Source organism: Ovis canadensis, chromosome 2 (assembly GCF_042477335.2).
Source record: "Ovis canadensis isolate MfBH-ARS-UI-01 breed Bighorn chromosome 2, ARS-UI_OviCan_v2, whole genome shotgun sequence".
NCBI lineage: Eukaryota > Metazoa > Chordata > Mammalia > Artiodactyla > Bovidae > Ovis > Ovis canadensis.
This window is the reverse complement of record NC_091246.1, coordinates 195,628,591-195,651,891: the sequence shown is the minus strand read 5'-3', so window position 1 is coordinate 195,651,891 and position 23,301 is coordinate 195,628,591. Positions and strand designations below refer to the sequence as shown.

The following is a 23,301-nucleotide window of genomic DNA, read 5'->3' as shown; positions in this document are numbered from 1 at the left end:
CTTGTTTGGTATAGATATTGAGGCCAAAGAGTTTTCAGTTTAGCAAACACCAGAGCACCTTGTAGTGCTTTTTTTTTTTTTTAATATCAGTTGTTTGATTTTTGGGCCTCATCATTGCTTACTTAGATTTCTAAACCTAAATGTTAGTTTTGTACACACTGAAAGTTGAATACTACAAGGGTCACGAGGGTTTCTATACACAAGTGCATTTACAGATCTATTTGGACATATAAAGATTATATAATGAGTATACATAGGGTTTCCTAGGTGACTAGATGGTAAAGAATCCACCTGTCAAGTAGAAGATGCAGGTTTGATCCCTCGGTAGGGAAAATCTCCAGAGAAGGAAATGGCAACCCACTCCAGTATTCTTCCTGGGAAATCCCATGGACAGAGTCTAGTGGGCTACATTCCATGGGGTCACAAAGAGTTGGAGATGATTTAATGACTAAACAGCAGCAGCAAATAGAGTACAAATAATGCATATTTTAAATACATATTATAGTGTGTATATCCTGCAGGAGGGCATGGCAACCCACTCCAATATTCTTGCCTGGAGAATCCCCATGGACAGAGGAGCCTGGCGGGCTACAGTCCATGGGGTCACAAAGGGTCGACTGAGCAACTAAGCACACTATACATACACATATAGTGTGCATGTATGCATATAGTAATATATATATAGTCTAAATTATATACTATGTGTTATATATATGGCCAGCTACCTGTATGTTCACTAAAATATCATTAATTAAGGGAAATTTGAGAATTTAAAGTAGTATAAGGAAAGTAGGATTTTATTACCTCCAAAGTCATGGGAACATTACTAGCCATAACAATTGACTTCAGGTGGAAACCCTTCATGACATGCCTACATGAACAAACGAATAAGTACCTATTTCTGGGAGAGAAGTAGGGGTTCTGAGGTGCTATCAGGCACCCCATCATTAGTTCTTCTGAGGAACTTAAACAATTCTCACCACAGACTTGTTTGCAAGACTGATTTGCTTGAGGTCAAGCTGTCCTATAGATATTAGATTTCAAAGTAATGGGGTCTGAATGTCCAGTGATTTTATGTGTATCATGACTGACTTCTTATCTCTGCCTTAGTGAGCTCACAGTTTTATTGGGAAAGGTATTCCCAAATAGGCTTTCTGTACACAGAGTGCTCAGTGCAAAAACATACATACCACCTAGATACTTACACTGATGAGTGAATTCAAGGTGAGGATTCTAGACACCATGGAGATGATTAGAAAAAAGGCTGGGGGACAGATGGGACTCTCAGTCCCCAGTGCCTGCAGGGGCCCTCGCCTCCTTCCTATGCCCCTCTCAATCTTGTCCTCCTTCTAGGCTGGCAGATTGTGGGTTATGGAGCAAATTGGCCATGTGATTAAAGCGCTTCCTCAATAACTTTTTCCTCTATTCTCTGTGTGCATCCAGAACTGGATCCTTTTTCATTTCATATGCTTATCACATGATACCTTCAGATCTGGCCTCAGGCAAAATACCTATGGAAGTGCTGACCTTAAGAAAATGCCTGAGCTCAGCCAGCACAGCCCTTGTCCCAGGGCACAAATGGCCACCTCCTAGCCCTGTGGCAGGGTGCTGCTGGGCACCGGCTGACTGAGTAATGCTGTCTTTGAAACTTCTCTGTAGCACAACGTCTCAGCCTTGCATCAAGCTGTAGTAAGTAGCAAGCAGATACAACTACAAAGATGTGTGGGAATAACACAGACACTTTTCTCATGGAGCCCAGTGGTTTGTAATTCTTGTCCATTGCAGAGTTTCTAGTACAGACTTTCAGTTAAAGAGACAGATGACACATTTCACTGGCTGGCACTTATCAGCAGCTCTGGGGGAGAATATCAGAAGAAACTGTCAGAAAATGAGTGTCATGGTTCAGTCACTAACTAAATGAAAAAGACACAGTGCTGAACCAGGCCTGACCTTATCCTGCTTGTCTTTCTCCTCTTTCTGCTTCCGTTGCCACTAGAAGAACAGAACCAGAGCCAGAGGCAAGAGCAGACAGAAGGAGACAGAGGAGACTTTGGTGACAGTGTTTGGGATACACGGAGCCATATGGAGGGGTGTGTGGGCTCTAGAAGCTGCAGCATGTGAGAAAGGAATCTGCCAACCTGTGAAGTTGCCCAGGAATTGCCCTCTTCAATCCACCCTGACAATCCCACAGCCTTAATATACATGGGTCTGGCAGCTGACTCGACTCTCCAACTACATTTTCTTATGAAATAAAGAAACTCATGCAAACTCACGTATTCCCTGATGACCCGATATCCTTTTAACTTTTGGTTCTTTGAGTTTTGCATGACTATCAGAGATCACATCCTCACTTTCTCCTTTAATTTTGATTGGTATCTAATTTGTTTACAATGTTGTGTTAGTTTCAGGTGTGTAGCAAAGTGATCAGTTATGTATATCGACCCTTTTTCAGATTCTTTCCCATATAAGCCATTGCAGAGTACTACATAGGCCTGTGCTATACAGCAATCCTTATTAGTTACCTATTCTTTGCTTTGCCCTGAGGCAGAGCAGGGTGCAGGTCTGTCCCTTGCCAACTGTATGGCACTGATCAAGCATCCTACCCTCTCTGAAGTTCTGTTTCCTAAAATGCCAGGTAGGATAACAACCCTTACTGAGTAGAACTGTTGTTTGGATTACAGATCATGCTTGTGTAGCTCCCCACAGACATCTTCAAATATGAGAAGCACTTAGTCACTGGCAGCCATTTAGAAAGTTACTTATTTTTCTCATCTTGCTGTCTTCCATTTCCTCCTTTTATTATCTATTGTGTATAGTCCGGAGGAGGATCTATAACAAGAAGGAATCCTTCACATTCTTCTCTCATTGATCTGAGTCCACTGTAGCCAAAATGTACAATATCTTATTGCTTCTACTAATCCTGGCTGCCTGTAGTTATCTCCTTCCAATGAGCTATGGGAATCAGACTACATATTTTTTAACTAACCAAAAATATTTAAAATTGTCTTTGATCCTCCTCTGTACTTCTCAGATTGCCAAAGTTGAAGTAAGGTACTAATACCTAGTGCTGGGAGATGGACACCTGAGGTCTCACAGTGATGTTTGGAGTATAAATTGCTATAACTTAGACCCACTGCAGATGTCAAGATGGCAGAAGTCTTCAAAATATGCACATACTTTGGCTTGGTAATGGCTCCTCAAGGAACTTATCCTAAAGATATTATATCTGTGTGCAAAAATGTTTTTGCAGCATGTATAATAATGAAAAAGGAGGAAAAATCTAAATGTAAAAATAGATCTGTTCTGTCCATTGTGATACATCCATATAATGGAACACTTATTTAAAAAATATGCTATAAAATCACATTTACTGATACAGAAAGATATCTGTGTACTGTGTGTGTAACAAATACAGTAACTAAAACAGTTTTGATGGAGGGCCCTGAATTCAGCAGATAAGGGGGACCCTTATGCTCAGCTCTTCTAGAGAGCAGGTTGGGGAGGAGATAATGATCTCTAGTCCCTCCTCCGCTCTCTCTATCTCTCCCCAGGGAAAGGGTTTTTTAATAGTTAGGGAAATTTGGTAAATATCCCTGTAGGTGTGTGCCTGTTGGGGACTAAATGTGTGTGTCCCTCCAAAATCCAAATGTTGAAATCCTAACCCCAAATTTGATGGCATCAAGAGGTGGGGACGTTAGAAGGTGATTAGGTCATACCCTCTCTCTAGTATGTGCTCAGGGAATTTATAACAGTTGAGCTAGACAAAAAGCACATGCTATTCACAATAACCAAGATATGGAAGAAACCTAAATTTCCATTGACGAATGAATGGATAAAAAAGATATGGTTACATATTTATGATGGAATACTACTTAGCCTTTAAAAAGAATGAAATAACGCCATTGTAGCAACATGAATGGAACCTAGAGAGTGTCATACGGAGTGAAATAAGTCATAGAAAGACAAATACCATATGATATCACTTATACGTGGAATCTAAAATATGATACAAATGAACTTATTTACAAAATAGAAGCAGACTCACAGACATAGAAAACAAACAAGGTTATCAAAAGAGAGGGAGTAATAAATTTAGAGTTTGGGATTAAAAGATACACACTACCATATATAAAATAGATAAACAACAAGGACCTATAGTAAAAGGGCTTATTTAGCTATGTACAGTATAGCACAGGGAACTATACTCAATATTTTAATAACCTTCAAGGGGAAAACTATATAAATATATACATATATAACTGAATCACTTTGCTGTACACCTGAAACCAACCCAATTTCTAAATCTACTATACTTTGATTTTAAAAAAGAAGCATATACAAGACAATGGTAAAGTCAAACTGATCTCACGGAATGTATATACTAAAGGAACCCCAAAACGTAATTTTAAAAGACACATCTATACCAGTGTTCATAATAGCACTGTCTATAACAGCCAGGCATGGAAGCAACCTGAATGTCCATGGATAGATGAGTGGATAAAGAAGATGTGGTACATATGCACAATGGAACATTACTCAGCCATGACAAGGAACAAACTGGGTCATTTGTAGTGATAAGCCTGTCATACAGAGGGAAGTAAATCAGAAAAAGAAAACCAAATATGATGGTATGGGGGGTGGGAGGAAAGTCACTGCAAAGCAATTATACTCCAATTAAAAATAAATGAAGGAAGGAAATTTCATAGTCAGAATGAACATAATTCCATTTTCCCTAAAGTTCCACCAAACCAATTGTGAGGAAACTAGAAGCAACACAATGAGAAGAGGGTAGCATGGTTTTCTTGACACAGACTCTGCAAAGAGTGCTGAGAATGACATGGCAAGTTTGACAGTCAGGAGAGAAGGAAGCTGAACACATACAAACATTGACCCTCTGAGGACATTGGTGAAAAGGGACCCCCAGCAGGGCCTCTCTCTGATCTAATCGACCCTGCGAGCATGGCTGAGTCCACGAAGACTAAAGTAACTGATTTTCACAATGATGATCCCAAGTAATCAAGAAAAGGTTACATTTCACATTCAGAATTCTCTGCTTAAGAAGGCAAGGGAACATGTAATCCGTTTGAGAAAAATTTTAATTTCAAATAGTTAAAAATTCTTTAAAAACAGTTTGGGTGTTTAAAGGGTTAAGTGTTAATTACCTGGAAAATTCACTTACGTAGAACAAGTTCTTCCCTAAAGACACTAGATCAGTGAGGTGGTGGGTAGTTGTATTTAGTTAGGTTCCTAGCACTTCTTCTTCTTTGACATTTCATTGCCTAATTTCCTGAAGCCTTTCAAAATTCCTCACTTTTCAAGGAACATAAAATCCCTTGAGGCTAAAGATTCTGACACCCTTTCTTGGATATTCCACATGCCTGTTATATTGGCCTTTTTTTTTTTTTCCTGCCACAAATGATGAACTGACATTCACAAAAATAACAGACCCCTGAGGCATGCATCAACTTTGACCAAGCCTTCTTGATATTTTGCAAACCCTTTTGAATTATGGTAAGCAATCTTAGAAGCATCTTTTGCAACCTTTTATCAACCATTTGACCTAGAAAATATAAAAGAACAATCAATATATAAATAAAGTTCACATAATTTTTTAAAGCAACCTTTATTTTTTGAAAACAGTAATTTCTCCTTTTAGAAGATGTCTGTTCTCTTCTACCAATCCTGGACTTCAGCTGCAGTATTTACAGCCTCCAACCAACTCTGCTTGCTTCATGCTCACCTTCACAATTCAAACTGACTCTGGCCAATCTATCCTGTTACTGTTTGTCCTGAATTGTGGTTTTTGCATACTGACAGACTCCCCTGATTTGTCTCAGTTCTAGAGTGGAGGGGAGATTCTGTCAGCAACCAAGGACCCCTTTTCAGTCCCGAATTGTAGGTTTTCCCTCCAGTTCCAGGGCTTGTCCCTATACTTGTGCTTCTAAGTGTACCATTAAATCCCCCTGGTTTGTCTGGTTGTTGAATATAGTATGCAGTGTTAAATACACTGCACCCTTAGAGCTATTTTCCTTTTTATCTTCATTTCAAAAATCTGAACATAAAGCTAGCATGTACTTGAACTCTTGGTGAAAATTAAATGTTAATAAAGTAGCATACCCATTTGAAAAAAAAAAAAAAAGAGTCATTTCAATTCAGGCCTGCACTTTTCAGATAACATGAGTACTGTAAACACACAGGATATGCCAGCCTACCCACTGATCTCATTGCCTAATACTGCCCCATTATGCATCCTTTCCCCAAATATAACTCACTGCAGTTTGGTGAATGTGCTGAAATCCTTGATGCTTTCTAATCTGCTGGAGAAACCATTTCCTCCTTCACACTTTCTAAGTCTAGTTCAAGAGTCATTGCTCTCAAGAAAATTTCCATTCTCACCAGTATTGCAAAATGAGTGCTGTTACTGTACCTTTTTTGAAGATGAGGAGAAAACCTTGAGAGGCTACAGAACCCCCATGAGGTCACGGCCTGGGTACCAGAGAAAGAACTAGTCCATCAAGTGTCTCTCCTGGTGGCATTTTTCTCATTGTACAGGGAACCACCATAGGTGCAGCCCACTGGTTGGCAAACCTTTCTCTACTTGATATTCCAGGGTTGGGGGCCCATGTGTCACACTGTGGTCCCCCTGTGTGACACATGCAAAGGGACCCAGGAGGGGTGTTTCTTACCTGGTGTGTTGAGCAGGCGAGACCTCTTGCAGTGGTAAGCTACCTCCTGCTCACAGTGCTCGGAGCCATCGATCACTGCTTCCAGCTGCTCCAGGCTGCCTCCATAGTCCAAGGTCATGGAGTAGGGCTTCTCAGGGTTGGCACCTTGCACATGGGTCAATTCTGTGTTGTTGTGCTGCATCAACGTCCAGATCTTGTCCTCTGCCCAGAAAACACAACCCAAGCAAGGTGAAAAGATGATCATGCTTATAGGCCTCCAAAAAGCTGGAAAAATGAAACAGGATTGTGTGAGCAGTGTGATGTTTGGTGGCTGCAGGTGCATCAATTAATTGCCACTTGAGTGCTCTACTCATGATAAGAATTTAACCAGAGAATTTTTGTTTCTCCTAGAGTTCCACCCAGAGGTAGTGTGGGGGTTAATTATCTTAAGACCTAAATTTGTGAAGCTCTTACTCCACAAGTTCTATGCTTAGTGTCCATTATCTCATTGAAAATGGACATGATTTATGAAAAGTCATAAAACAAAAATAGAAACACAAACAGAACAGGAATAAAAGGAAATGAATTCATCAGTCGTGGGAAGGACAATTTGGAAGGGGAAGAGCTTAGAAATGAGATATTTTGTGATCAGAAATAGAATATAACTAAATATGCTCAGAGATGACCATCATGATGATGATATACATAGAAGAATAGAGATCACTGACAAATTATCAAATGTACAACCTGTTGGCAATTAAATGGACAAAAATAAAATTAATAAATAAATAAAACGGAAATCATCTAAATCAGAAGGAGTTGGTCCTGCCATGTTAAAAATGAGAGAAAAGTGAATAAGGAAAACTAGGCAGGTTTTCTAAGATTATATAGTTAGTTAATGACTAAGTGAGAATTGGAACCCAGGATGTCTGACTCCAAAGATGTTACTTCCAGATAGTGATACACACTCTTCCTCACAAGAGAAACACTAGCATAGATCATTTTCTCAGAGAACCATAAGTATCACTTTGAAAATAAGACTTATTCACAGAAAGCATGTGTGACATATACATCATAAAAAGGATGAGAATGTGTAATACACACATACATGCAAGGCACTTAACTGAAGCTTGTTATTTATTCTTGATACTTCTACTTATCAAAAATATTTTAAGAGTTTTACATTAAAATAGCATGCGGAGATAAGGGCCTAAAGATCAGGGAAGGAGAACATGCTTTGCCTTCTATTTGTAAGAATATAAGGTGAAGAGAGGAAAATAATTTTATTTTTAGAGCTTGGGAGACCCGCACTTGAAAGCTATTCTATGAACAACGAGCTTGGGCAAGTCACTTCACTTTTGGAGAGGCTTAATTTTATCATCAGTTTTAAGACAAGAAGTTATGATGTCACAAGACATTTGGGGATGCATCAGGCATTCTGGAATAATAGACTGGAATATTTTCAGCAATCAGACATAGAACTGAATTTCGAACTTGCTCACAAATAAAGTGAAAGAGGAAATAGGAGGACTTGAAAAGCTTTTGTCATCTGAGAATCTTGCCCACATAATAACATCATTGCTCTTCATAGATGTTCAGAGCTGAAAAAGAACCTTGCCCAGACATCATGTGGTTTCTGTCCTCTCTCTCTCTCTCTCACTCATTTAGTTTCACAAATGAGGAACCCAGAGTCTAGGAAGTAAAGGAATGACCCACAGCATATCTATTAGATGAGAACGGTAAGCATATACACTGCCACTGCAACAAATATTTCTAGTCACAGTATATAACCAGCACTGCTTAGAAGCAAGATGGTGGCAGCTGGCCATGAAAAAGAAAATAATATTAAAAACAACTGGCAAGCAGTATCCCCGGGTTTTACTTTCTCTCTCTCAATTCTGTATATGAGTTAGGATAAGTAGCTTCATTGCCCCGCACTTCAGTTTCAATATGTTAGAAAAAGGAGGAAGAGGAAGTTTGATCTTCACAGTTCCTAAATGAGGAAATATTTATTGCAGCAGAAAATTAAACTCTGCTCAAACATTCTGATTCTTCTTAACACTCTTTTCGGAAACCAACCCCCTGATAACCCATATCTCCAATGTTTAATTGAATGACATTTTCTATAAAGTCTAAAAAAATCAGAAGTTTATTAGATTTTGATTTTGAAAGCAAAAATAAGGCTTGATTCATATTGGTAAAAATAATAATGTTACACAAACAATGAACCAGAAATTTCAAAAATGTTGGTGCCAGTACAGACAAATGTCAATAAAATAACCAAAGAAAGTAGTCATTCAGTAATACAACACTGTAGAGGGAGAAATAAAAACTGCCAATTTTGAAATGTCCATGGTACTTATAAGAAACAGAACTCTAATGAGATGCCATGTTACTGTTTCATTCTAAGATATTTTACATACATTATCACCAGTACTCATAACAATCATGACAGATATCAATATATAGATACAAGTATAGATATTATAAGTATCCATATAGATACAGATATAAGAAAGAAAGAGAAAGTAAACTTGTCCCCAATCTCAATGTGTCCACTCTGTCTGACTCCAAAATTGGTCCTCACAGCATCACTAAATTACAGAAATTTGGATTTCCTTCTAAATTTACAGATTTTCATACCTTTATCCATCCAGTGTTCATACGCTAATTAAACAAGTTGCTTATTCATTTACTCATTAGCTCATTTTCTTCCAAAATCTTACTCTATCTTTGACAAGACAGAGAGGAAAGAGTGGTATCAGAGAGACAATCTTTTATCCCAAAGCCACGAATATCGCAAACCCCTCCTTCTGGGCCCGGAGAGTGAAGTTTTCACAGTTGAACTCTTGGCACTTTTTGATATATGCTATAGACAGAAGACACAAAGGAACGACTAGGGCTCCAAAAGCTCCCCTCAATTCACTTAACACACATCACAAGCACAGTCTGACCAACAGGAAGAGAGACGATTACTCGAAACCTAGGGTCTCTCAGGTGTTTTCATTTCAAAGACAGCCTTTGTCATCTCATTATTTTTCTCCTGGGTGATAGAAACATAAAGACTAAAAATAAGAAGATTACTGGATGTTATCTTTTTCTCACTTTCTATTTTTTCTCCCACTTTCTGGGTTGCTGTGCAGATTAGGCCCTGAACCTGATGAAACATGAAAAGCCAGGGGTCAGTGCCACTCAGAAGAGTCAGCTTTCATGGCTGATGTTCCTGATACATGGAATAAGGTACGGACAGGTAGTTTTAGCTAGGGAAGGTATAGGTGAAAGATCTCAAGCAACATTCATTTTGAATAGGCTTTTACAGGGATGAAGGGTGATCCATGCATGGACCTACATATACTATAAATAAAACTGGACTCATGAGCTAAATGTTCAAGATGGTAATTTAGTCAGTGGGCAATGGATGGAGCATGAATTTTGGCCTCAGAAGATCTAGATCTGTGAGTCAGCCTTACACTTATTGGCTAAGCATACTTGGTCAAATGATTACTTTTCTGAAGTTCAGTTTCTTCATCAATTATACTTTAAAAAGCAGCAATGATGCCAACTGTAGAGGAAGATTAAGAGAGGACATCAGTGTGAGGAACTCTGTTATTAACTAAATAACTAGGTATTTAATAGACATCTGTGTGTACTACTTAGATAAAGATATATGGCATCTCCAATTCCAGGAGCTCACAGATACCTGATGCTGATATTAACAAAAGCATTAAAAACAGGAGAAGCTATGACTGGTCTCTTGTAGTTCCCAGGGTAGCCTGCTTCAAGAAAGTTGTTTCCCAATCCAGAAAGGAAGACCCACAAACACCTAGAGGAGAAACGCACTAAGCTTGACCTTCTCTCTGCAGATCCATGGGAAAAACATACCAGATTCAAAAGTCCCAGAATGGAAAATGCTTCCCCCTGGTAGTCTGTGAACTTGGATTTTCACACAAGGAAACCAAACAGGTTTCCCTCTAACTCAAGTAAGTACAGTTTCATGCAGAGACCAAGGAGGAAATCAGCTAAAAGCTATGATTGGCAGAGCATCATAAAATCCTCCAGGCTCTAAACACGACCCTCAGCTGATCTGCCTCCAGCACCATCCCTCTGCCACATGGCATCCACCCTAACTGCTAGTCTCTAAAAATGCATTTAAGGCTTCAAGGTACCATGAGACAGCCTGGCTTTAGAAACCCACCCATCTGATGAAAGTCTATGTTCTACTCTAGCAGGAAGACCTTGAACAAGTTATATACATCTCTAAAGTTTCCTCATTGGTAAACAGTATATTTATATTAATCTTTCCATCCATGATGATATAATGATGCAGTATTATGTTTTACATGGACATGTAACTGGTTGTCTGGCACACAAAAGAGTGAAAAATCTTTATATTCAAACTTTTCTATGACATTAAAATGAGGACTGGGACTTCAGTCCTCAGAAGGTTAAGGGTGGGAAACTCATCCTGCAAAGGAGGTTAGCTAGCAGACTTCTTGTGATATAGCTGCTGCTGTATATAATAAATGGTTATTATCTTGTTGAATTACCTTTTCACTCTGAAATAGCCTTCTAGATTTATTTTCATTCCTTGCATTTGAGAAATGTCTACAACAGAATATGTCGTTTAGTCCTCATAGACCCAGAAACCTAGAAAATCATTGCCCTTGATACCACAGTTTGCTACCCAGGTCATTTTCTATTGTTTCTTCCATTGTATTCAGTCCCATGATGATAAACAGAGCCCCTCTTTCTAACTGGCTTAAAGGAATAAAAGTATTGAGTTACTCAAGACAAATTGTCTGCTTAAGAAAGGACTGCATTTGAAGATTTTTGAACTGGTAGAAACGTATTCAATTCACTAAGGATCTTAGTTAGTCTAAAATAAGTTATTATGTATTTTAATGTTTATTATCCAATAAATGGCTGACAAATATTATTTCTAATTTCTGAGATTGCTTTTTAATTTTGTTGACTATTTCTTGTGCTGTGCAGAAGCTCTTTAATCTGATGTAGTCCCACTTACTGATTTGTTTGTTTGTTTGTTTGTTTCTTCTGCTTCTGTTGTCAGAGTAAAAAAAAATTATTGTCAGAATGTCAAAGGGATTTCTTCCTTATGTTTTCTTCTAGGTTTTTATGCCATTAGACCTTCTGTTGAAGTTTTTACTCTTTTTCAAGTTAATTTTTGTCTGATTATTTGCCTGTCCAGTTTTCCCACACCATTTGTTGAAGAGATTATCCTTTACTCTTGAGTATTCTTGGCTCCCTTGTCAAATATCAATTGATCCTTTACGTGAGAGCTTATTTCTGGGCTCTCTATTCTGTTCTACTGGCATATGTAGGTATTTTTATGCTAATATATTGTATTGATTACTATAACTTTGGAAAAATGGATAGATGTTGTTTTAAGTGCACAAACTTGTGATTAGCTGATAAATAAGTTCTGGATATCTAATGCACAGCTTAATAATTAGTCAACAGTACTGTATTATAAACTGCAAAGTTGCTAAGACACTAGGTCTTAATCGTTCCCACTAGAAAAAAAGAAAATAATTACGTGACATAATAGAGGTGTTAGCTAAGCATGGTAATCATACTGTAATATATAAATGTATAAAATCAGCATATTGTACATTTTAAAATTATAGAAAGTTATATGGCAATTATATGTAATCACTCACCTAAAGCCAGACTTCCTGGAATGTGAGGTCAGGTGGGCCTTAGGAAGCATCACTATGAACAAAGCTAGTGGAGGTAATGGAATTCCAGGTGAGCTATTTTAAATCCTGAAAGATGATGCTATGAAAGTGCTGCACTCAATATGCCAGCAAATTTGGAAAACTCAGCAATGGCCATAGGACTGGAAAAGGTCAGTTTTCATTCCAATCCCAAAGAAAGGCAATGCCAAAGAATGCTCAGACTACTGTACAATTGCACTCATCTCACACGCTAGTAAAGTAATGTTCAAAATTCTCCAAGCCAAGCTTCAGCAATACTTGAACCATGAACTTCCAGATGTTCAAGCTGGATTTAGAAAAGGCAGAGGAATCAGAGATCAAATTACCAACATCTGCTGGATCATCAGAAAAGCAAGAGAGTTCCAGAAAAACATTTATTTCTGCTTTGTTGACTATGCCAAAGCCTTTGACTGTGTGGATCACAATAAACTGTGGAAAATTCTGAAGGAGATGGGAATACCAGACCACCTGACCTGCCTCTTGAGAAACCTATATGCAGGTCAGGAAGCAACAGTTACAACTGGACATGGAACAACAGACTGGTTCCAAATAGGAAAAGGAGTACGTCAAGGCTGTATATTGTCACTCTGTTTATTTAACTTATATGCAGAGTACATCATGAGAAATGCTGGGCTGGGGGAAACACAAGCTGGAATCAAGATTGCCAGGAGAAATATCAATAACTTCAGATATGCAGATGACACCACCCTTATGGCAGAAAGTGAAGAAGAACTAAAGAGCCTCTTGATGAAAGTGAAAGAGGAGAGTGAAAAAGTTGGCTTAAAGCTCAACATTCAGAAAACTAAGATCATGGCATCTGGTCCCATCACTTCATGGCAAATAAATGGGGAAACAGTGGAAACAGTGTCAGACTTGATTTTTCTGGGATCCAAAATCACTGCAGATGGTGACTGCAGCCATGAAATTAAAAGACGCTTACTCCTTGGAAGGGAAGTTATGACCAATTTAGACAGCATATTAAAAAGCAGAAACATTATTTTGCCAACAAAGGTCCGTCTAGTCAAGGCTATGGTTTTTCCAGTGGTCATGTATGGATGTGAGAGTTGGACTATAAAGAAAGCTGAGCACCAAAGAATTGATGCTTTTGAACTGTGGTGTTGGAGAAGACTCTTGAGAGTCCCTTGGACTGCAAGGATATCCATCCAGTCCATCGTAAAGGAGATCAGTCCTGGGTGTTCATTGGAAGGACTGATGTTGAAGCTGAAACTCCAATACTTTGGCCGCCTGATGAGAAGAGCTGACTCATTTGAAAAGACCCTGATGCTGGGAAAGATTGAGGGCAAGAGGAGAAGGGGACAACAGAGGATGAGATGGTTGGATGGCATCATCAACTCGATGGACATGGGTTTGGGTAGACTCCAGGAGTTGGTGATGGACAAGGAGGCCTGGCATGCTGCGGTTCATGGGGTCACAAAGAGTTGGTCATGACTGAGCGACTGAACTGTACTCAACTGAAAAAACAAATGTTTGCTTTTTAAAAGTAGCACTCACCATAGAACATTAAGCAGAGTTCCCTGTGCTATACAGTAGGTTGTCATTAGTTAACTACTTTATACATATATCAATAGTATATATATATATATATCTCAATCCCTACCTCATAGCATACACCATTCATCCCATCCCCTATTTTCCTCTTTAGTGTCAATACACCTGTTCTCTACATCTGTGCCTCTATTTCTGCCCTGCAAACTCTGTGGTGACCTAAATGGTAAGGAAATCCAAAAAAGAGGGGTATATGAATGCATACTGCTAATTCACTTGTGTGTCCAGCAGAAACTAATACAACACTGTAAAGCAAATAAACCGAAATTAAAAAAAAAAAAATACATCATTCAGTCCGTGCACTTGCCTGAGTATAAGTGATGCTGTAAGGTATTATGCCACCTTTAACTATAAAGAACTTATGGGTTATAGGCCATCAAACAGCATGTGTTATAAAGATCCAAGTCTTCATTTCAAAAACATCACAAGGGTTGTTATGAAGACTAGTACAGCATTTCCTATGTTGCTTTGTGGATTTAGCTTTCAAGTCTATCTTCTTACAAACTTGAGACCTCCCAGGATGTGAAATATATCATTCTGCATATACTGTGTGCTAGTCCCCAGGGCACAGACACAGGAGAATAAGGCATGCTGAACTCTTTCAAAATCTTACCATCATTTGAGGGGAAAAGTGGCATATATAGGAGACCCACAAATGCTTCATGCTCATATAAGCACTCTTGAGATTACGAGTAAGTGAGGATGCCCAGAGGTCTGCTGGGGCTGGGTTGGAGCTGGTGATAGAGAAACTGTATTCTGTTTCCCTTGAGAATGGACAGGTCAACACTGGCCTTTCATCCGTGGACCATCAGTATCTTGGCTAGCACTAAGCACCCTGTAAGACTTCAGGAAATCTTTATCAAGAGGAGGCTAATCGTCAGCATGTACAGTAAGTCCCCTGCATATGCATGCTCAAGTTGCAAAGATGTAAACGTGTGTTCCATCAGGGCCAAGCATGAGTAAATTGCAGTTTGCCCTCTGTCTCCTATTGCTGACGATTCTTCACTTTACTATATCCCACCTCCTCTCTGTCCAGTCAGTAACTCTTCTTGCCTGTTCACTTAATGCCAGGCGCTGTATGCCAATTGTACTATACTACTGTATGTACTTTCCAAGATACTATACTGTAATATTAAAGATGTTTATATTTTTGTGTTTGTTTCTTATGTATTATTTGTGTAACAAGTATTAAAAACCTAGTACAGTCACCTCGTGCGAAGAGTGGATTCATTCGAAAGGACTCTGATGCTGGGAGGGACTGGAGGCAGGAGGAAAAGGGGACAACAGAGGATGAGATGGCTGGATGGCATCACTGACGTGAGTTTGAGTGAACTCCGGGAGATGGTAACGGACAGGAAGACCTGGCATGCTGAGATTCATGGGGTTGCAAAGAGTCGGACACGACTGGGTGACTGAAATGAACTGAACTGAACAGTATAATGCATATAGATACAGCCGATTGTGTTAGTTGGGTATCTAGACTAACTTTGTTGGATTTATGAACAAATTGGGCTCATGAATGTGCTCTCAGAATGGAGCTTGTTCATATGTAGGGGACTTATTGTATAAGTGTCCACATGTAAAATAATTTTCAAGTGATAAGATCAAAACACACACACTCAACAACATCAACAAGAGAAAAGTAAAAAAGGTTTCACAGAGTGCCAGCAGAGTAGCAATAGCAGGATATTCCAGAATAGTCCATATCTTTATCTTTCCTGTGAAATCTTTCCAGGAAAGATCATCACCCCAGGAAAATTGTTTAAGAACCTTCATCCTGGAGCTTTAGGTGATCCACCTTGATTACTCTTGCTTTCATTTCAGAAAATAAATTCTTTACATACAGAGCAAGCGTTTAACTCTCTTATTTTGATTCTCATTCTATCTGATTGGTATTATTATTGTGATGATCACTATTATTATTAATAGTAGTCCTTACAGATGCTATAAGATGTTTCATCTGTAACCATGGAGATCACCACTAAGAAGAAAAAGCAAACAGAAGAAAAGTGAAAAAAGAGAGAGAAACACGTGATAACTCTGATTAATAAAACCTCATTCTACAGACATATCTGACTCTGCAGAGCAAGGAAAAACCTGTAAATTTTCTCTCACAATGCTTGGAAGGAAGAGAGAAGTCTACAGATTGTCAATACTCAGCTTAATTGAACTTAAATCACTGTGGGGAGCTGCTTACAGTCCTTTGAAAAGTGTGCCAATTCACTTATACTCCTATTGCAATAAAACAAGTCTGTATTAAGGTTGCCAGGGTCACTTCTGGTACAGTTATCTAAGTTGACAAAGTGAATTTTCTATGCCAAGGGTAAAGATAGCTTAAACAATTCTCAAAGCACTGTCTTTACCATTTACTTACCATCTATGCCATTTCTTGTCATTTTGCACTGACAGTTATTTAATTTTTCATATGTTTGTCCCTTATCTCCCCATTTAAATCTTAGGCAATGTCTACTGAGTAGATATCAGCTTGGAAAGGGTTTCTGTGGTTAGTGAAGGCAGATGTGATGGAGGAAAGCAAAGGCTTTGGAATCAACAGATCTGGCTGCCAGCTCTGCCACTGACCAAATTCCCGAACAAGGCAGAGACAGGGAGCCTCCCACAGCCTCAGTCTCCACATCTGTAAACTGGATATACCCATTAAGCAGTGGTGCTCTGAGCACTGAATCAAACTCACAGCACTGAGCAGAACTCAGAGGCTGACTCAGGGTACTGGCCTCGAAATAAGAGTTGAACAGGCACAAGCCCTGCTGATGAAGTGATTCAGGGAGGAGCAGAGGCAACATTTCATTGTGGGAAACAGTTCTGGGAACTTCCGATGAGGGGGTCCATGAACCTTCCCCTCAATCTTTAAAAGGAAGGAAGACAAGAGGTGAAAAACAGTTTTCAACTTCTTTAAAAGGTTTCAGAATTTCTGCAAGAGTTTTCACTCTCTTGTGGCTCAGCCCAGGGGCCAAGGTGAGCATCTTCCTTGTCTGCTAAAACCACTGAAGATATGGTTGCTTTCAGTGTCTGAGCTTCTGCTGTTTGGAAGAGAGAGCATTACTGATTTAAGGCTCCTGATAGAGTCACCATGCATGGTGCATTAGCTGGAAGTAGCCCCTGCAGGCTGCAGGGGGGTGGGGAACCTATTCCAGCCACTGCCGTTCCAACATCAGCCCACATGGACCACATACTTTATGACTTCCAGACAACATACTTGGCCATGATTTATTGTACTACTTCCCTGAGCCTTTACTTCTTATATACCTTTGGTGGGTTATTTTTCTTTCCCTTTGCTTTAAAATCAGTGGCATCATCAAAGAGACCTGGGGAATCTGTTTTCTGATCTTGGAGGAGGGGGCGTGATCTTGAATGAATTTCATGTGCAAATTGCATGGTGCTTGCTTGTTTCTGATTAACTGGTTTATCCAAAGAAAATTCATGAAAAGTCGGACTGTATGCAGAACACACTTAGGGACTGAGTATCTTGAGGGTTACCAGGCTGAACACCATGCTGCACCCTGAGCTCGAGGGATTTATAGCTGGTTCTGAGAAAGAAGTTCCCATGGAAATTAAAAGATTCACAGCAGCATGTATGGGGTTGTGGTTTGATCCCTTTGCTGTCCAAGGGACTTTCAAGAGGCTTCTCCATCACCAGAATTCGAAACCATCAATTCTTCGGTGCTTAGCCTTCTTTATGGTTCAGCTCTCACGTATGTACATGACTACCAGAAAAACCACAGCTTTGAGCCTGTGCCCACCTCCTGGGCATGGGAAAAAGGGAAAGCGGACTGCAAATCAAAGTCACCTGATGATCAGAGAGGGGCTTTGGTTGCCGTGAGACATTTTCATGAGGTCTTTAGGACCACCTTTGTGATAAGCACTGTTGTGCTTTCTGAGGAAAAATTTAGGCACTGGATCCAACTTGAATTCAATCCTTAGATTTGTCAGTTACTGACAGAGAGACCCTGGAATACTCTCCAAATTCTGTGAACTTCTGTTTCCTCAAAATGCAAATGAGAAACAATTTCTACCTCATACTTTACCATGTGGATTACATTCTAAGAGAATATATATTACCCAGTACCTGAATCACAAGTATACAGTAGATAGTAGTCCCTGGGCTTCCCAGATGGAACAGTGGTAACAAATCTGTCTGCCTATGCAGGAGGTGCAAGAGAATGCAAATTCAGTCGCTGGGCTGAGAAGATCCCTTGGAGATGGAAATGGCAACCCACTCCAGTATTTTGACTGAAAAATCCCATGGACAGAGGAGCCTGGCAGACTACAGTCCAGAGGGTCACAAATTGTACATGACTGAGTGACTGAGTACATCCTTTCTTTGGAAGAGTTAAGGTAGCCAAGATGGAACTCACAGGGTAAGAAGCTGATTGCAAAAGGTTTGCCTTAGTCCTGCAGCCATGAAATTAAAAGACACTTGCTCCTTGGAAGAAAAGCTATGACAAAACTAGACAGTATATTAAAAAGCAGAGACATCACTTTGCTGACAAATGTCTGTATAGTCATAGATATGGTTTTCTCAGTAGTCATGTACAGATGTGAGAGTTGGACCATAAAGAAAGTTGAGCACTGAAGAACTGATGCTTTTGAATTGTGTGCTGGAGAAGACTCCTGAGAGTTCCTTGGACAACAAGGATATCAAACCAGTCAATCCTAAAAGAAATCAACCCTGAATATTCATTGGAAGGACTGATGTTGAAGCTGAAACTTCAATACTTTGGCCACCTCATGTGAAGAACAGATTCATTGGAAAAGACCCTGATGCTGAGAGAGATTGAAGGCAGGAGGAGAAAGCAGTGCCAGAAGATGCGATGGTAAGATAGCATCACTAACTCAATGGACATGAGTTTGAGCAAACTTTGGGTATAGTGAAGGACAGGGAAGCCTGGTGTGCCACAGTCCATAGGATCTGCATGGGTTCAGACTTAGTGATTAAAAAAACAAGTCCTCAGAAAGGATACCCAGCATTTATGTTGCCTCTCTCCAGGTCACAAAAGTAGACAAGCCTTGTGAAAATGGAAGAACCTACTTGTTCTTCTTCCATGGATCTTAAATTCTGGTTTTGAAGGTGACTGACCAAATGAAAGCTCAAGAAGAAAGTGAAATTATTCATCTTTCTTTCATCACAGTATCAATGACGTGCCAACTTCATCTCCAGTGGGAAAACTTTTCTAACTCTACCAGCACCCCATGTTTGTCTCGCTCAAGTACTATTACGCCAGCTTCTTTACTCAGACCCTTCCATAAACTGCAAGCTCAGCAAGGGAAAAGAATGTCTCATAAGTCTTTGCCTGCCTAGCACCTGACCCACAGTAGGTATTCAGTTATCACTGAACTAAACCTTCAACAGACTACCAATATTTTTACTGGCTTCAGTGACAGTACTTAAAATCAAACACAAAGTGATATGATAGGACACTATGTTTCGATATGTACTTGAAATTCTGTCATACAGCCCAGAATATCTATTGCAAATAGCAGAAAATTAGAAAAATATAAATATCTACCAACAGCTGTCTGATTGAATAGAGGATGGTTAACTGACACAGTGAAATACTGTGTAACCATAATAAAGACCATGTAAGATTTCTTTAAACTAATCTAGAATTATTTCCAGGATAGACAGAATCATTTCAGGGTAACAAGGTGCAAAAGACTATGCTATGGGTTTTGTAAGAAGAAAGGAGAAATAGGGCTACAGACAAGGGCAAACTAAATGATTATATAGAGCAGATGGGTAAGAACAGAGTGAAGACTATGAGAGAGAACAAGATGTAACCAGTCAACCATTGTTGCTATATTTGGTTTTTGTAATAAAAAAATATTTTACATTTTTAAAACGTAAAATTAAATCATAAAGATGAAAAGAGACAAACACCAAAACTGAATATAAAAAAAGCTTGACTATATATTAAATAGATAAGATAACCACAAAGGAGAAAAAAATAATTAAAGTAACTTTTAAAATATAGTATTCTGTTCAGCTATACATCCTGAGGCTATAGTCTAAAAACAAAATACAAAATTTAAGTCAATCTTTACCTTGTTATCAGTAGTGACATTGCTATTTGATTCTGAATCTGTTGATGAGCATTATAGGATAGAATAAATTATAAAATATATTTTTTAACTTTTAAATTTATTTATTTTTTAATTGAAAGATAACTGCTTTACGGAATTATGCTAGTTTCTGACAAACATCAACATGAATCAGCCATAGGTATACATATATTGATTTTGTTGGGATAGTTTCTCAGTATGTGAGAAGAGAAGTACATATGGATGATGGAATGATGAGAAAAGATCTGATGGTGGTGGATTTGCATTAAAGTTAAGTATATAAATTCATAAATTAAACACACACATACATGCATTTTTTACCTGTGTCCATAAGAAAGATGGAGAAGCAATAAAAAAAACAAACATCTAGACCTTAATTTTCAAATACCATGTGCTACAAAAAGGGACTAGGCTTCTTTGGGAAAACATCTGAGTCTGGGTCAGGCAGGGAAAGTTCAGGGTAACATATTGGAACATCTTGGACTAGAAAGCATGCAAGTGTTCCAAGATTAATGAGGTCACTCACGAAAGACATAGGAACAGATTTAAAGGGATCATTACCAGCTATACATGGGACAATCTGAGCATCAGTAAATGTAATGATAATAGTAAAAACATATTAAAGTAAAATAATTTATAAGTTTCAACTGATACAAGGGGGCTTCTCAGGTGGTACAGCTGAGAATCTCCCTGCCAATGTAGAAGATGCAAGAGACATGGGTTCAATCCCTGGGTCAGGAAGATAATGTGGAGGAGGAAATGGCAGTCTACTCCAGTATTCTTGCCTGGAGAATTCCATGGACATAGGAGCCTGGTGAGCTACAGTCCATGAGGTCGCAAAGAGCTGGACATCATACATGAAATATATGTGTGAAAAATATTCTTTTCCATTATGATTTATCACAGGATATTGAATATAATTCCCTGTGTTGTATAATAGGACCTTGCTTATCTATTCTCTGTATAACAGTTTACATCCCATAACTTCAAACTCCCACTCCATCCCTCTCTTACCACTCTCCACTTTGGAACATTTTAATTACAACTGGTTTGTACTCTTCAAAAACTTAATGTCTGTCTTGAAAAATGACCAAAACAAGATGGTGTAGGGGACCTGGCTTTCTAGTTAAAAGAAATTAAAAAGACAGGGCAATTAAATCCCACATATAGAAAGTGCTTGAGAGTCAAACAAAAAGACATTGCTATAAAAGACAGTGTAGGAACAAGATGAATTATATATTGGATAACATTCATTAAAGTGATCTTTATTGTTCTTACTATAAAACTAAAACTAAACTATGGTTTTAGTTTTGTGCTTATATAGCATTGTGTATATTGGTACAAGTGAAGTCTTCAGATTTAAATTATCACCATGTCTACAGTCTGCTTTCAAATAGTTTAGAAATAAACATTTTTCTATGAGAACAAAGAAAGGACAGGAGAGAGAAAGGGAGAGAGGAGCTAAGAGTAGCACAAATGTGGGTAAATGGGGCAAAATGTTCATATTTGGAGAGTTTACATGAAAAGTTTATGGATGCTCATTTTAGTATTCTGTCAACTTTTCTGTAGGTTTGAATTTTTCAGAATAAAACTTTGAGGAAAATAAGATAGAGCTTCACACAATGCTTCACATATAGAAAAGGCTCAAAACCATTCTACTCTGCCCCAGAAAATCCATGTGAATGTGCTCTTACAACCACAAACACACACACACACACACACACACACACACACAGAGCTAAGAACAACGGACTAAATAGTTTTCCAAAAGCAAACACTATTTCCCTGGTGATACAGTGGTTAAGACTCAGCACTTCCACTGCAGGAGACATGGGTTCCACACTTGGTTGGGGAACTAATATCCTGTATGCATGGGGCACAGCCAAAAATTACTTAATTAATTAACATAATAAAAGTTTAAAAGTATTATCAAATTCAATCATCCATATCATGGTAGCTCATCCATTTTCAAATGGAAGTATTTGTTATTGCTGCTGAATTAATTTGTAGGGGCGCTTTCAAGGCACCAGGTGTTACACATTCCTGAAGTTTATTAGTTATTATTTTCGTCATTGTTTCCCTTGTAGCTCAGCTGGTAAAGAATCTGCCTGCCATGTGGGAGGCCTGGGTTTGATCCCTGAGTTGGGAAGATCCCTGGGAGAAGGGAAAGGTTGTCCATTCCAGTATTCTGATCTGGAGAATTCCGTGGACTGTAAAGTCCATGGAGTCGCAAAGAGTTGGGCACGACTGAGTGGCTTTCACTTTCACTTTCATTTTCATCATTATATCCCAGAAACACCAAGAAGCCAGTGTCAAGTTTTCTGAGAACAGAGTGATGAAAATAATGTTATAAATGAGTGCATATGGGGTATATAATGCCAGAAAATGATTTTCTTGTGGTTTACAATGATTAACTCCTATAAAACTCACAACAGTCTCATACATAGGCTCTATTTGTAATGACCAAGAAGGCAACTAAGGAACAAGGAAGCCAAGCAACTCCTTGGATCACATAACTTGACAAAACTAGGAAGTATCAGTGCTGAGATGCAAGCCATGCCCAAGCACTTGCCATCAATGCTGGATTGGGCAGATGTTTACTGATTATGTGGATTCAAGGGGGAGCCATGAGAAAGGTGATGGACTGAAGAAAGTCATAAGAGCAAACAATAAGGGAGAAGGAGATGAGTACATGTCATTCCAGAACAAAGTCATATCTAAGCCATAAGAGTCAGCCAGGACACCCACAGCTGGCAGGGAAAATAGCACATGGAAACTGTCACCACAGATGGTCGACCCAGCCAATGTCTCTTATCAGCTCCTCTTTACAAGAAGATACAAATAGAACAGAGTCAAACTCTGTGCACACAGCAGGCATGACTGATTGGTGCTCAGGAGACTTGAGCTCACCTGCTGTGAAGATCCATGAAGAATAAAGGCTCCTAGATAAAGGGTCTCTCTGCTTCCCTTGCATCACAAAATGTGGAATCACAAACTGCTAGTACCTTTTGGGCTTTTTTTATTCTTTGTAATGTACAGACTGACTGATACATCCTCTCTCCCCAGAATTCTGGGCTCAAAGCAAAAGCAAGATTTCTGGGAGAAACCTTTGACTCCCACTTGTTATTTCATTCTTCTGAACAAGAAAAGTGTTCGCCCAAAGGTAAGACTGTATTAAAACACACAGACGAGCCAAGAGCCTTCAAATGAGTCAAGTAGCCCTTGGGCACAAGCTCGCTGCATCACCACATCCATGA

The 23,301-nt window shown here is 39.0% G+C and overlaps 1 protein-coding gene across 2 annotated transcripts in view; it reads right to left on the bottom strand.

Moving 5' to 3' along the window:
* CNTNAP5 (contactin associated protein family member 5) overlaps window positions 1-23,301 on the bottom strand; it is a 1,084,456-nt gene that overhangs the window by 323,268 nt on the left and 737,887 nt on the right. For both annotated transcript variants that reach the window (XM_069579468.1, XM_069579469.1), the window contains exon 13: window positions 6,687-6,887. In XM_069579468.1, the coding sequence (XP_069435569.1) occupies window positions 6,687-6,887 (201 nt within the window). The remainder of the gene's footprint in view (window positions 1-6,686; window positions 6,888-23,301) is intronic.